We start from the raw sequence: 13579 nt of genomic DNA on the forward strand, positions 1-13579 counted from the left end.
ATTTTAGGGGTACATGGGTAAAGATGTTTGATAGCAGTTGGCAAAGGAATCCAAGGAAAGGCAGAACAAGCTTTGGAAAGCCCAGGAAGGCACAGGCACCTCAGTTCCTGGGCTTCCTGGGCTCTGTGGGCACCGCCATGAGCACAGTTCAGCCGCAGCCCCTCTCATGTATCTGACTTTCAGCTCCAGAGCCCAAGTCTGGGCCAAAGGAGGCTGAATGGAGTTGTGCTCACTGCTCGGAGGGTGCCGGGGACACTGTAGTGAAAGTTGCACCAGGATCCTTTGAAATGTAGGGGATGCTAGTTCTCGCATAGGAAATGCAGAGTGTGCTTATCCAAAAAGGGGCAATCTGGGCCAGCCTGGAAAAGACAGCGACAGCCTATTGCAAACATGTTCAAGGGGAAGATCCAGAGGAACGAGGGAATATATGATGACTGGGGGCCGTCCCAGGACAGGATCCTGAGCACAGGTAGGACTAGACAGATGGAGGGACACCCCTTTTGTCATGGCTGGAGCAAGGAGGAAAGACTAGGGGAGGATGCGGGGCAGTTCTGCAAGTGAGCTGAAAGGAGGTCCAGAGAGCTGGCCCAATGGATGGTCTCCAACGTTTCTATTAAGTAGGGGAAGCCATGGTCCACTCCCCATGACAGCCAAGTGGGTCAGGAGTTTGGGGACACAGAAGCTATTTTCTCATGTTTTTCAAGATTTTTGTTTGTTTTTGTTTTTAACAGAGTCTAACATTCTTAGCACACGGATGCAGTTACAATCCACGTAACTACCTCCTCCATTTGGGCTCCATCCCCCCCAACACAACTCCAGACCGAGTCAGTTTCCCCTCTGGCTCCCCCAGCTCTTTGTACACATCTCTTATGGCTCTGACCATATTTATCACTGGAGTGTTGAGGATGAATGGGGATGGTAGTAAATTGCAATCAGATTAGTCATAACTCCTTTGGCTCCCACACACGTACCCTGGGGTCCTTCCACACTGGGCTCAAACCTGGTTTGATTAGAACCTTCATGTATTTTGCTTAAGTTTTAGAGAGGTGACGGCTAAACTCCCTTTTCGGTGTTCTTCTTTGACAGTGTAGGAGGAGCGCTGTATGAGAAACTGGAATGCTTCCAGATAACGCTGCCCACGGGCCCCTGACGGACGAGTGGTCCAGACCTACACCTGAGTGAGCATCCATCCTCTCCTGCCTCTCACTCCCTCACGTACACCCTCACACACCCCCCTTGGAGCACTGTGTACGTAGTTTTCTCTGAGCGGGTCCTCAGAGCTGAGTAAAGTCATCATTCTAAGGCCCCCAAATAAGTTGTGGTTAAATGACAACCACCCTTCCCTTTTCTCCTTTCCCTAATCAAACTTACGTTCTTTATAACTTCTAAGTGAATTCAACATAAATATCCATACATGAAGCCAAGTTAGAACAAATACCAAGAATCCAGTCAAGGTTTCTTAGGAATCATAAGAAAAAACTATCTTCTGTGAATTGAACTATAGAATCTTAAGAGTCAACTTGAGATAAATAAGATTTGAGGTTTATGGTTAGTTCTTTAAAATAATGCAGCGCTTCAGAGGAATCCCCGACCTTTTTTTTTTTTTTTTTTTTTTTTTTTTTTTTTTTTTTTTTTGCGGTACGTGGGCCTCTCACTGTTGTGGCCTCTCCCGTTGCAGAGCACAGGCTCCGGACGTGCAGGCTCAGCGGCCATGGCTCACGGGCCCAGCCGCTCCGGGGCATGTGGGATCCTCACGGACTGGGGCACAAACCCGCGTCCCCTGCATCGGCAGGTGGACTCTCAACCACTGTGCCACCAGGGAAGCCCCCGACTTTCAGAATATATGAAATAGCCCCATTTACAAGAGGGATTGGGGGAGTGGGGAATAAAACAATGATTTGTAAATAAAACCTACCATGGTAGCACTTCCTATATTGAAATCCACCAGTGGATTTAAACTATTCTATCAAAATTTTAAATACTCGTAACTTTAACACAGCGGTTCCACATGCTAAGTGAAGAAGTGTGGGGAAATGCTGTCATTCCTATATGGAAAAATGCATATGCAGTTATCTTTGTCAATGAATACAGCATTTCTGAAAAGATATGGAAACACTGGTTATAATACTTACCTGTAGTGTGAGAAATAGGTGGCTGAGAGAAAAGGAAAGGGTCACTTTTTGGTCTGTCTCAAGTGCACATTTTACCTACTCAAAATGTTGTATTACACACTCCCTCCTAATTAAAAATGTGTTTTTATATCAACTGTGGCACACTAATATTGAAAAATGATTTTTGTCAAGTTAGTTGATTTCTAGAATATCCCAATCTAGATGTTTTTCTCTCTCAGTGGAAGACCTGGATTGTTTCCATTTAACGACACATGATATTGGGCAAGTCTGCAATGGACTCAAACTCTTCATTTGAAAACAACGGGTTTAGACTAGAGGTGGCTTCCAAAAATCTCTTTCTGGGCTAAGATGCTGCAATTGTGTGACTTGATTATGCAATATTTGAAAAAAACCTGAAATAAATTGGCAAAGAGAATCTGAGTGAGTATGATAGTGAGTTTTTGTGATGTGGCAGAAGTAATTGTGTACAACTACTATTTTTACAATATATTTCATTCTTGGGCTTCCCTGGTGGCGCAGTGGTTGAGAGTCCGCCTGCCGATGCAGGGGACACGGGTTCGTTCCCCGGTCCGGGAAGATCCCACATGCCGCGGAGTGGCTGGGCACGTGAGCTATGGCCGCTGAGCCTGCGCGTCCGGAGCCTGTGCTCCGCAACGGGAGAGGCCACAGCAGTGAGAGGCCCGTGTACTGCAAAAAAAAAAAATATATATATATATATATATATATTTCATTCTTAAACCACACTTCATAAATTCCCTTTCATTTCTACTCTACGTACCTCTATAATACCCAGGGAACAACAAAAGAGGCATATTCAACTGAAGAAATTTATTTATTTTTTTTCTAGGTACATAGATGACATAATTATAGACAAGTTTTGATACATAGGAAAACCCTCTGTCCACCTTTTTGCTAAATGAATCATCACAATAATTTTTACAATTTTTAAAACAATACACAGCTTTCTTGGGCCGAAGCAATCGCAAGAACATATTGGTACTGGTATATTACAGCTACTTACAATGTTTAAGAACAGCAATGGAGAAAAATAAGTTATTTAAATATTGATTTCATATACAGAAAGTGCAATGTTGTTAGTTGTTATATAATTTGCTTGACAGTTTCTTGTTTATCAATTTAAAATCGAGATAACTTGGACTCAGACTATTATATTTTTTTTCTGAAAATAATACAGTACACACATGCAGCATTGACTTGGTGAATTGACTTCTTTTGCTGCAATTATGAAGGAAAGTTTGCTCTGTCAGGAACGGATTTTCAATCGACTAGTTATTTCCAATTTCACCTATACCTGGAAAGAGAAAAGGCCTCTGACTAAGGCAAGGCCAGGAAAATCTACTTCTTGGTTATCTGGGAATGTAAGTAGTGGTTGGGACTGGCTGCACTTCCTTGTAGACAGCTTCAAAGGAAAAAATGACACACAATGGATGTGTAGCTACCTGAGCCAAACTGCCTCTCCAGGTTTCTTTTGTGCTTTCCAAAGACAACAATTTTCACCCTTCCTCAACATTCTGCACCAAGTGCAATGGATTCAAACTGGATATTGCTGAAGCTGACCACCTGTCTTCTGGCATCCACAGGAGGCCCCAAACCACCTCGGTCAAACATCACACACACACATTCAGGCTTTTCTAAGATCAAATTAAAAGTTTAAAGCAAAAGAAGACCAAACAAATACTAAAAGTAAAAAAACAAAAACAAATTTTTTTTAAAGCACAATAAAGTAAAAATAACCTCAGATTCCACAGACTAGGAAGCCCTTCCCACTGAAAATGATTCATGGTCCCTGAATTTCACTTCTATGCAAAGGCAATGATTTCCAAAGAAGAATGAAAAAGATACAGTTTGGCATTCTCAAAAACTCATATTCAGAAAGCTCCCTTTTCTGGCACCACTTTTACATGAAGTGAACATCTTACCGTGAAAATGAACGAACACTTTCCCCTTCTCCTCTGTTACCTATTACCTGACTTTATGTGTGGTCTTTTAGCTCAGCTTAAGCTATGAGCAGGCTCTCCCGGATGTCCTGCTGAGGTACGGAACACGCAGGGTTAGGAGCCCGTTTTACAGTGCCCACCTCACCACACACTTGAAATCCCTTCCAGTGACATAGGAGAGCCCTGCAGCCCGGTTACCTTCTAAATGGAATGTCACAGCCCACAGGAATGTCACACCCCAGATGACAAAAATGGGCTGTTTTGAAGAGTTCAACAGAAATTTGGCAGCTTTAGCTTTTTTCCTACATTTCCACAACTTCTTACATGGCATCTTATAGAAGGTGACTATTATTGAAGAAATATAGATTATTCTTTCAAATGCATACCAAAAGCATGAAAAAAAAAGTCACCTGAGAATGTCCTTTTCCTCAGAAACATGGATCCAGATATATAAAGCAAATAGTAAAATGGTTTTGTAATTAATGAAATCACCTTTTTCTCCCCCTCCCCTGAGGGATATCGTTTGTTTTAATGAGTAGATGAAATATTACAGAACTTTTAAATCAAGGCTCAAAACATTTCTATTGTAAATGATCACACCCAGTGCTTAAAATAGGGTTCATGATAAGAATGTAAAGGAAAATCACTTTGTAAGCAATTGTTAACCATAATTTCTGTTTGCTAGAGAATCAGCCACTAGACTAAAAGAGAATGCTGAAATCAGTCGGAAGACAACTGAAAATATGCAACTACTTAATATATGGCCAATGTAGTTTGGCTCCAAAATGAACCTTTATTATATTTAAGTGAATTATCTAAATAAGAAAAGATGGAAAATAGTATTTTAATTATAAAACCAAAAACAAAAACTTTTAAAATATCTTATAAACTACTTCCCTTTTAAAAGACAACCTCCTTAAATATTCAACTTACAATGACCTTTTGCAAAGGTGATCTGTTAGCTAATGACTGAATTTTGGAATGGACACGGTCAAGATTCCAAGTCAATACTGCAGCACAACGACCAACATGGTAACAACAATAAACTGATTAAAATGAAAGATCATAACCTCAAACACACACATATACTCTCACACGTGATATCTTTGTGAATTTAAGAGCGCTTTTTACCAGATTTGTAGTTAGTTTAAAAACTGAAAGTCAACATGAAATTTGGCCTGATAAACACCCCTATAAAATAAGCCATGTTAGAGTGAGACAATTAGAAAAGCCCATTTCTGCTGGAAACATCCCAGATACGTTAGATGGCAGTCTACAATGAAGATTTGGAACTATGGTTACATGGCAGTGAACACTAAGTTAGATAACTGCTTAAAAGCTTACATTAAGGCAAATAAAAGCTGATTGCTAGAAAGCAATTATTAAAATGTCTCTTGTTTATCTAAAGGAGAATAGGGCTTTTTTTTCCCCTAGTGCAGCCAGATTTTCTTATTTTTGAACAAATGAGCCTGGTCAATAGTGTACAATGACTCCCGAGTCTGTTACTTTGGCCTGGCTAAAGCCCATCTGGGCCTTGGGAACCCTGCAGGGTGACAGACAGAAGGGCTAGAAACACGCTTAGAAACAGGACAGGCCCCTCTCTCTGCCCCCTGCCCTCACCCAGTGCACCAAGACAGACTGCAGGCAGAGCATTTGTGGCAAGTTGGCATCTTTGTTCTACTGTGCCCTGAAAACAAAAATAAGTGCTTGTCTTTTCTTTGGGGGTCAAAGAGAACCACACCAATTTCCTGGAGGGGGCTTTTCTGGAGAAGAGAGTCCCGTGCCAAGATTCCTAGTTCTGCTGGCCACACACTGGGCCTTTCTTCTGGGTCTGGTCTGCATGTCCAGCCAAGGAGGAATTGCATCAGCATCATAAACACAGTGAACGGGTGGCTCTTGTCCAGGGAGGTCCATTTCGGGCCTGACTACATGGCCTCGGGGCCTGGTGGCAGTTTGAAGAGTCTGGCTGCGGACACGAGCTTGCTTATGTGTCTCTCCTCTGTGATGCCGGCCTCCTGAAGGCAAGTGTGGGACAGAGAAGGCACTTGGCCCAGCGTGCTGAAGCCCGCTTCAGTGAGGGCACTGGCGTACATGGGCAGACCGATGGAAACCAGCCAATCCGACACGGATGAAACGCATCCGGGAGATAGGGGCTTCCTACAGATTTCTGTGAGTCCACCGCTTGGGATCTGGGTAACCAAAGAAAGCAATTTATCAAGATTCAACAGGTGCCACTGGAGAGCTCTTTCTTCTGTGCCTAAAAGGAACGCTACTGAAATATTATATTTATTACTACACTATCAGAAAGGGATAATGCTATGAGATGTCCAAGAACATGACTAGCATCAAGAATTCTTTCCTGGGCTTCCCTGGTGGCGCAGTGGTTGAGAATCTGCCTGCCAATGCAGGGGACACAGGTTTGAGCCCTGGTCTGGGAGGATCCCACATGCTGCGAAGCAACTGGGCCCGTGCACCACAACTGCTGAGCCTGCGCGTCTGGAGCCTGTGCTCCGCAGCAAGAGAGGCTGCGATAGTGAGAGGCCCGCGCACCGCGATGAAGAATGGCCCCCACTCGCCGCAACTAGAGAAAGCCCTCGCACAGAAACGAAAGACCCGACACAGCCATAAATAGATAGATAGATAGATAGATAGATAGATAGATAGATAGATAAATAAATAAATAAATAAAAATTCTTTCCTGACTTCTCAAAGGTGAGACAAATCTTCAAGGAAGTGTTGGAGGTTCCAGAAGGTACCTGGAATTAGATCTAACCCCAATTATGTGTGTAAGTCTCCAAACTGTAATCATTTATATTTCTGGCTCTTTTGTCTCATGGGGGTCACGCTATTCAACTAATGATCCTTATGGTGCCTGAAGAAGCAAACCTATGTGATAGTGTGAAAAGTAAGATACTCAGTGGGTAAGGTTTTTATAAAGTAGATTTTCTTCTGTATTTTGAATCTACATTAACATCCAGAAAATTAAGCATTTAATCAATATAGTCATAAAGAATTAAAAATACAATAATAAATGTTGGCTAGGGCAGGGAAATGGACATTTATACTTGAATTCTGAGAAGGCCAAGTGCTACACCTCTCAGAAGGCAATTTACCACCAAATGTGCAAACCCTTGAGACTTTGTGCAGTCTTGATGAAGCAAATCCTCTTGAAGGAATATATCTTCAGAAATTAACCCCAAAAGTCTACAAAAATTTATTAACCAGGAGGTCCTTCACTCAAGTGTCTAAAATAAACAGCTGAAAAAAATCTAAATTGTTTCAACAATGTGGAATTGGCTGAACTAGGACATACCTACTAAAGCACCTTGAAAAATTGATAAAATAAATTTTAGTAACAAAGAAAGAGGTTCACCACCGGATAACTGAAAACAATAAGGTTTACAAACTGTACATGTACTATTATACATGTGCAGAGAAATGACTAGATGGACTTTTTCACAGTGCTGGGGTTATGGATAATTTTCAGCTTTTTCTCTCCAAAACGGTATTTTTAAATCTTTGTAGGCTGAATAGGTCTTACTCTCTCCCAGGTGTCTCCCTTAGATAGCTAGAACGAACCCTGGGCTACTTAGCGGCTGCTAGCATGCTCATCATTAAGCTCTAGAACTGAATGGACTTCAAAAAGCTGGGTGAGGGGAGCCCCGAAGCGTGGGCTGCTTACCGCCATGCGGTGCTGCTTTCGAAGCAGCTTCACGCGGATCTGGTCCATGTTGGTGGCAACGTCCCTCTCGGGCTGATCTAAGTCTTCCGCATATCTCTGTACCAGGGCCTCAGGAATCCCACAGCGGCCGTGCTGCGAGGGAACAGAAATCTCTTATCGAGGGTTGCGAGGATCTTTTTCCTTCCCCAAGAACGGCAAACACAAGGTAGGATAAGACATTAAGCTACTAGAAAATAGGACCAAAAGTTTTAATTTGAAGTGAATATATTTTCTTTAGTGTCAGGATGGATGTTTTAGAGACAATACTTTTACGTCTTTATCTTTTAAGTAGTTATGAGCTCTAGAAAAATGTTTTGAAATATGGTTAAAGCAGGACACAATCATTCTCTATTTTGGGGTCCAACACCCTCACCTCACTCTTATCTGATCATTTTGCAAAATGTTATTGAAGACAGTCTTCTAACCTGCAGGGGAGAAGGGCAAATTTGTGCCCTACAGAATCTACTGTTGGTTTCTCAAGTACAAAGTAGAGTTATACCGCTATATCACTAGACCAGCATTTACTGTACAGTAGAATTCTCACTACTTTCCATTCAAAGGGGTTCATTCACTAAATATCAGAAGGCAGAGAAGTATTTTATTGTAAGGCACTCTTGGTCCTAAGAAGTTTATAACAAAGACTCCTGGGAATGCATTATAACAATTCATGCATTCCTAGGAGTAACATACAGCTACATCTATTATCGTGTATTTGTATTCAAAGTCATTTTGGTATTGGCAGATCTACTCTTTTTTATTTTTCTTCAAATGAGAAATGAGTTTTCATTATAGGTCTCAATGTTTTTAGTACAATGAGGTATCTTTTCCCCTGTTACCCATACAGATAATTAGACAGTACAATTATTACATCTGAATAGGGCTCTACAATTTTCAAAGTAGGTTCAGGTTTATTTTATTTGCTCCTATTAATACCTCTAAGAGGTAGTTATGCAGGTCATTATTAATTCCATTTTATGCACAGGGAAATGAAATGGGGATCTGTTAAAGTCTAAAAACAAAGATGTTGAAGAAGACATGGAAACTGGAACTCACGTCTATCCTTTCAGGAACTGGGCCTAGTACTGACTGACAGCTCTCCCTGCAAAGGATAGCTGCCCCAAATTAAATACAAACAAGAGAAAGAAGAGAAGAGAAAAGAAGAGAAGGGAAAAGAGAAGAAACCCCTGAGGCTGTGTCTGCATTTAATCTGGGCACCGTGCTACCGGTTCATTTGAACACCAAGCGCGGGGCGGCAGGAGCCCCCACCGTGGGCCACCCGTATGGTCACTGTCCATCGGCCCTCGCCGCCAGCTGGCCTCCGGGGGCTGGGAGGTGGGGGGCAGTGCCGTTCCTCTCGCCTGGCCCCCGCCCGACTTAGAAGAGCCTGTGCGGTGGGGTCAGGGCCCCAGATACCTTATCGGAATAGGGCTCCTCGGTGAGGTCGATGCCTTCGGCCCGCAGCTTCTTCTCGGTGAGCATCTCCAGGTCCACCCCGCGGGTGCAGGAGACCTTCCTGGCCAAGGCAGGGCCAAGCCGCACGCCATGCTCCTGGAGGCTGGCACTCTCAGGCAGCTCCGACAGCCAGGGTGGAGGCCTGGTGCTCGGCGGGCTGCCCGGCTCCGGCTCTGGGGGAGGCCTGGCTACTGGCGGCGGGGGACAGTCACTGGGGCCGCCGGGGCTGCCCTTTTTAAGGGGCAGGCTAGGTGCATCGGGGCCAGGGGCACCGGGGGGACCAGGAGGGACCGGAGGCAGCCCATTGGCGAGGCGCTCCCTGCTCTTCTTGGCGGGGACGGGGGGAGGCTGGGCGGGAGGTCTGGCCTGCGTTCTGGCCTCGGGGCCCCTCTGCTCAGCATCCATGCCTTCTTTGGTGCCCGGAGGGTGATGTGTCCCTTCGAAATCGAGCCCTTTCCTGTGACCCTCAAGAGGCGTCCTTGTTAAACCGTGTTTAACGGCGGGTGGTTGGGCGTCATAGGTTTTGGGAAAACACGGAGGAGGGGATGTGCCATGTGAAAAGGCAGCCATCGGGCCATCCAGTTTCTTAGTAGTCGTTTTCTGAGGTTCAGAAAATCTCTTGCTTTGGGTCAGTAGCAGTGCATTGTTAACAGCAGAATCTAGTTTGGGGCTTTGAATCTTTGTGATGGAGGGCGCTATCTTTTGTGGCACTTTGGGTACAATCTGAGGGGAAGGTTCTGTCACCTCACCAGGCACATCTTTTTCAGGCTCTCCTTGAAGGTCATCCAGGGAGTGGGATCGGGGCCAAGTCTCCACGGTCTGGGGGCCCTCCAGGGTCTCACAGCTCCGGCAGATGGAAACAGGGAGGCTCCTTCGGTTTTTATTCAAGTCAGTCACACATGGGGGATCACAGTGCTTGGAGGTGTGAGGGGTGAGACCACTGCCCAGCCTCCCCTCCCCTCCCGGCTTCAGCGCGTCTACTGGCTTCGTTAGAGGCAAGGTTGGGTAGTTGCCCAGCTGATTCCTGTTGAAAGACTTCACGCTGGACTCGGCTGAAGATTTGGCAGAGGGGCTGGTTTTCCGAGACTTGCCTACGAGACAAGGAAATATTTTACAATCACATTTTAAAAAGCGCATCAGGGGCTTCCCTGGTGGCGCAGTGGTTGAGAGTCCGCCTGCCGATGCAGGGGACGCGGGTTCATGCCCCGGTCCGGGAAGATCCCACATGCCGCGGAGCGGCTGGGCCCGTGAGCCATGGCCGCTGAGCCTGCGTGTCCAGAGCCTGTGCTCCGCAACGGGAGAGGCCACAGCGGTGAGAGGCCCATGTACCACCAAAAAAAAAAAAAAAAAAAAGCAAATCAATCAAACTGATGTAAAAGGTGTGCTAATGTAATTGAAATCTCCAACTCTTACATCCCACTGTTGAATTACATTAAGGACATAAAATCACCACTGGTGATGTAGAGTTACTGTGGTCCCATGTTTATTTTTAGAAAGAATTCTTAGTCTTATTAAAGGATTCAGGGAGATGAAAGTTAATTGAGTTATGTGGAAAGAAAATATGCTGTGTCAGGCAATAAAATAAATCTAGGCCTTATGTCTGTTCGTAGCTGCAGTCAGTGTGGAACAAGGCACACCCACACCCCATTTAGGAGCCACACTGATGGGATTTCTGTTTAAGGAGTACAGTTTCCTAAGACCATGGTTGAAAAAAGGAGGTAGGACTGAATTCTGGGACAAGTTCTTTAAATGGTATTCCCCAAGGTTCACTGGTGACCGGTGAATTTTCAAACCTTTCAAGCCCTCCCTGCTTTGTGTTTTGCTCAGGTGTGTAAAATAAAGGTACCCTGGAAACAGTCAGCCGACCTTGGTACAAATGAGTAAGCAAGCTGAAGTGTGTCGCCACAGACAATCTATTAGATACTGATATGGTTCTAATTGCCACTGAAGCGATAGACCTGATTAAAATAAAATGATTGTCAGACTGATAACTGAACTTATCAACCAGTCACAGTCTACTTAGTTGACAACTGTTGACTGATACTAATTGTTACTGCTGTCTTGTGAACAGAGCCACCCATGGTAACCCTGAGTGCACCTGACCCCAATCCACTTAGGATTCCTCTTCTGTTTGAGACAAGTAAGCTGTCTGAATTTCCTACGGACTGCTTCCCGACTGTTAGGACAGGGAAGCAACAAACAAGGCATGCGGCCCTCAAATGGCCCTCTCCCTCCGAAACTGCTCAGGCCGTGCCGCCGCTGCTCGTGTGGCCCTGATGGATGGTCTACTTGGTAAGTTGTTCTCCTTATGGACCTAATAGTTCCCAACTCTCAAATGTTGGTTTTTATTGCGAAAAGAAGAGGACATAGGAGACACAATTTAGGTTTTATGGCTGCAGGTATTTTAGGTGGAATTTATTCACCTCACACAGAAGTCAGCAGAGGCTAACTAGAAACGAGAATGGCGAAGAAGTCAGAAAGGAAAAGGTGAGCACCGCGTTCTCGATGGTCAGAGAATGGTCTCTTTTCAGAACACTGCACTTTTAAATCAGTACTTTTCAAAGCAGGAGGATACTTTTTTTTTTTTTTTTTTTTTTTTTTTTTGTGGTACGTGGACCTCTCGCTGTTGTGGCCTCTTCTGTTGCGGAGCACAGGCTCCAGACGCATAGGCTCAGCGGCCATGGCTCACAGGACCAGCCGCTCCGCGGCATGTGGGATCTTCCCGGACCAGGGTACGAACCCACATCCCCTGCATCGGCAGGCAGACTCCCAACCACTGCGCCACCAGGGAAGCCCAGGAGGATCCTTTTTAATGAAGCTTCATTTATAAAACAGATCAAAGTTGAAGTGTGGAGGTTTCTCAAGGCCCAGGTCCACACACCGCCACCAAGGCCCCTATCCTCGGGACCCTGCAGACCACAGTTAAAAACCAGGGCCTCAGGCAGCATGAGCTTGTGAACCAGAAGTTATGAACTGCGTAAGAGGGACTGCTTCTGTAAACCTTGCATTTATTTCTCCACTCGGTGAAAATACTCTCCTAGTAAAACCAGAACAAAATCGTGCAGCTTGGTTTAATGTTTGAGAAAACAAAGGTGGGGAGGTACCATGTCCTTAACTGTTACGTGGACAAAGCAGAAAAGATGGGTGGGGGGGAGAAATGTCAAATCTATTTTGAAAACATCTTGCTTTTCAAGTGCTTTTGGTTGGTTTGAATTGTGGACTTCCGGCAATTTCATATCTTCAGTGTACATGTTTATGTTGCTTTTCAAAGTGAAATTTATGGTTGATCCTGTTGTTCCAAAATTTGTTTAGTAAATGTCTTCTATGTGCACATAACTATGGAGGATATACGTAAACCACTGATTCAAACTGAGTCCACATTTGTAGTGGGTATGGGAGCCAAAAACATGCATTCTCCAATAACTTCCAGAAACTAGATCATGAGGAGGGCTGGCCCAGTGATGTGAAGTTTGGGGGTCATAACTCTGAGTCCCCAGTCATGCTGTCTGTGGGGAGAAAGGAAGCACCATATTGGATGTGGGTAATTATATTCTTTCTGTCTAGCTGGTCTGAAGTTTTGAGATTTTTTAAAAACAAAAATGTGCTCTTTAAGATTTAATTATATACCCTTCATTCAGAGATCTAGCTTTCATAAAAATGAAGAAATGTTTGAATAGACTTTTCACATTGTTTTAATATGAATTAAGATATTTTCATACTGTAATGATGATATACTGCTACCAGGATCTAACCTTTTTTTGTGGGGTTTTTTTGAATTTTAGAATTTTATTTCTTTTTTATACAGCAGGTTCTTATTAGTTATCCTTTTTATACATATTAGTGTATATATGTCAATCCCAATCTATCTGTTTATGGAAGGAGTCATCGTGCAACTGCAATTCCTGAACTAACGAGCATGCCTGTTTCCCCAGGGCAGTGTCCAAACACCGAGGGCCGCCCCTGCTCAGGCTTTACTGTCTATTTAAGAAGAAAACTTGAGGTGAGGGATGATGATGATACTGAAGGAACCAAACCTTCATGCCCTGGCTTTGCATCATGTTCTCAGCGGGGATCCTCAAAATCCTCATATTGAAATGAGAGACTCACGGATGACAGTCCCAAGCACCGGGATATTCTTGCTCTTCAGAATAAATAAGCAAACAAATAGGCAAAGAGACCTTTTATGGTATATGTTGCTTTTTTCCTTGTTCCCAAAATAGGTCCACCTATTTTCATCTAATCCATGGTTTGTGAAAGTACTTATGATAACATACAAACTAAATCCCTTCTGGCTTGAAGTTCAACTAAGCCCCGAT

The 13579-nt window shown here is 44.1% G+C and overlaps 1 protein-coding gene across 4 annotated transcripts in view; it reads right to left on the reverse strand.

Moving 5' to 3' along the window:
* Positions 1 to 2945: 2945 nt before the first annotated feature.
* SASH1 (SAM and SH3 domain containing 1) overlaps positions 2946 to 13579 on the reverse strand; it is a 264495-nt gene continuing 253861 nt past the window's right edge. For all 4 annotated transcript variants that reach the window (XM_082633240.1, XM_082633239.1, XM_082633238.1 and 1 more), the window contains 3 exons: positions 9225 to 10354; positions 7773 to 7904; positions 2946 to 6279 (listed from right to left, as the gene is read on the reverse strand). In XM_082633240.1, the coding sequence (XP_082489366.1) occupies positions 6016 to 6279; positions 7773 to 7904; positions 9225 to 10354 (1526 nt within the window). In that variant the 3' untranslated portion in view covers positions 2946 to 6015. The remainder of the gene's footprint in view (positions 6280 to 7772; positions 7905 to 9224; positions 10355 to 13579) is intronic.

The sequence above is a fragment of the Mesoplodon mirus genome (genome assembly GCF_964341445.2).
Source record: "Mesoplodon mirus genome assembly, chromosome: 10".
In the NCBI taxonomy this organism is placed as follows: Eukaryota; Metazoa; Chordata; class Mammalia; order Artiodactyla; family Ziphiidae; genus Mesoplodon; species Mesoplodon mirus.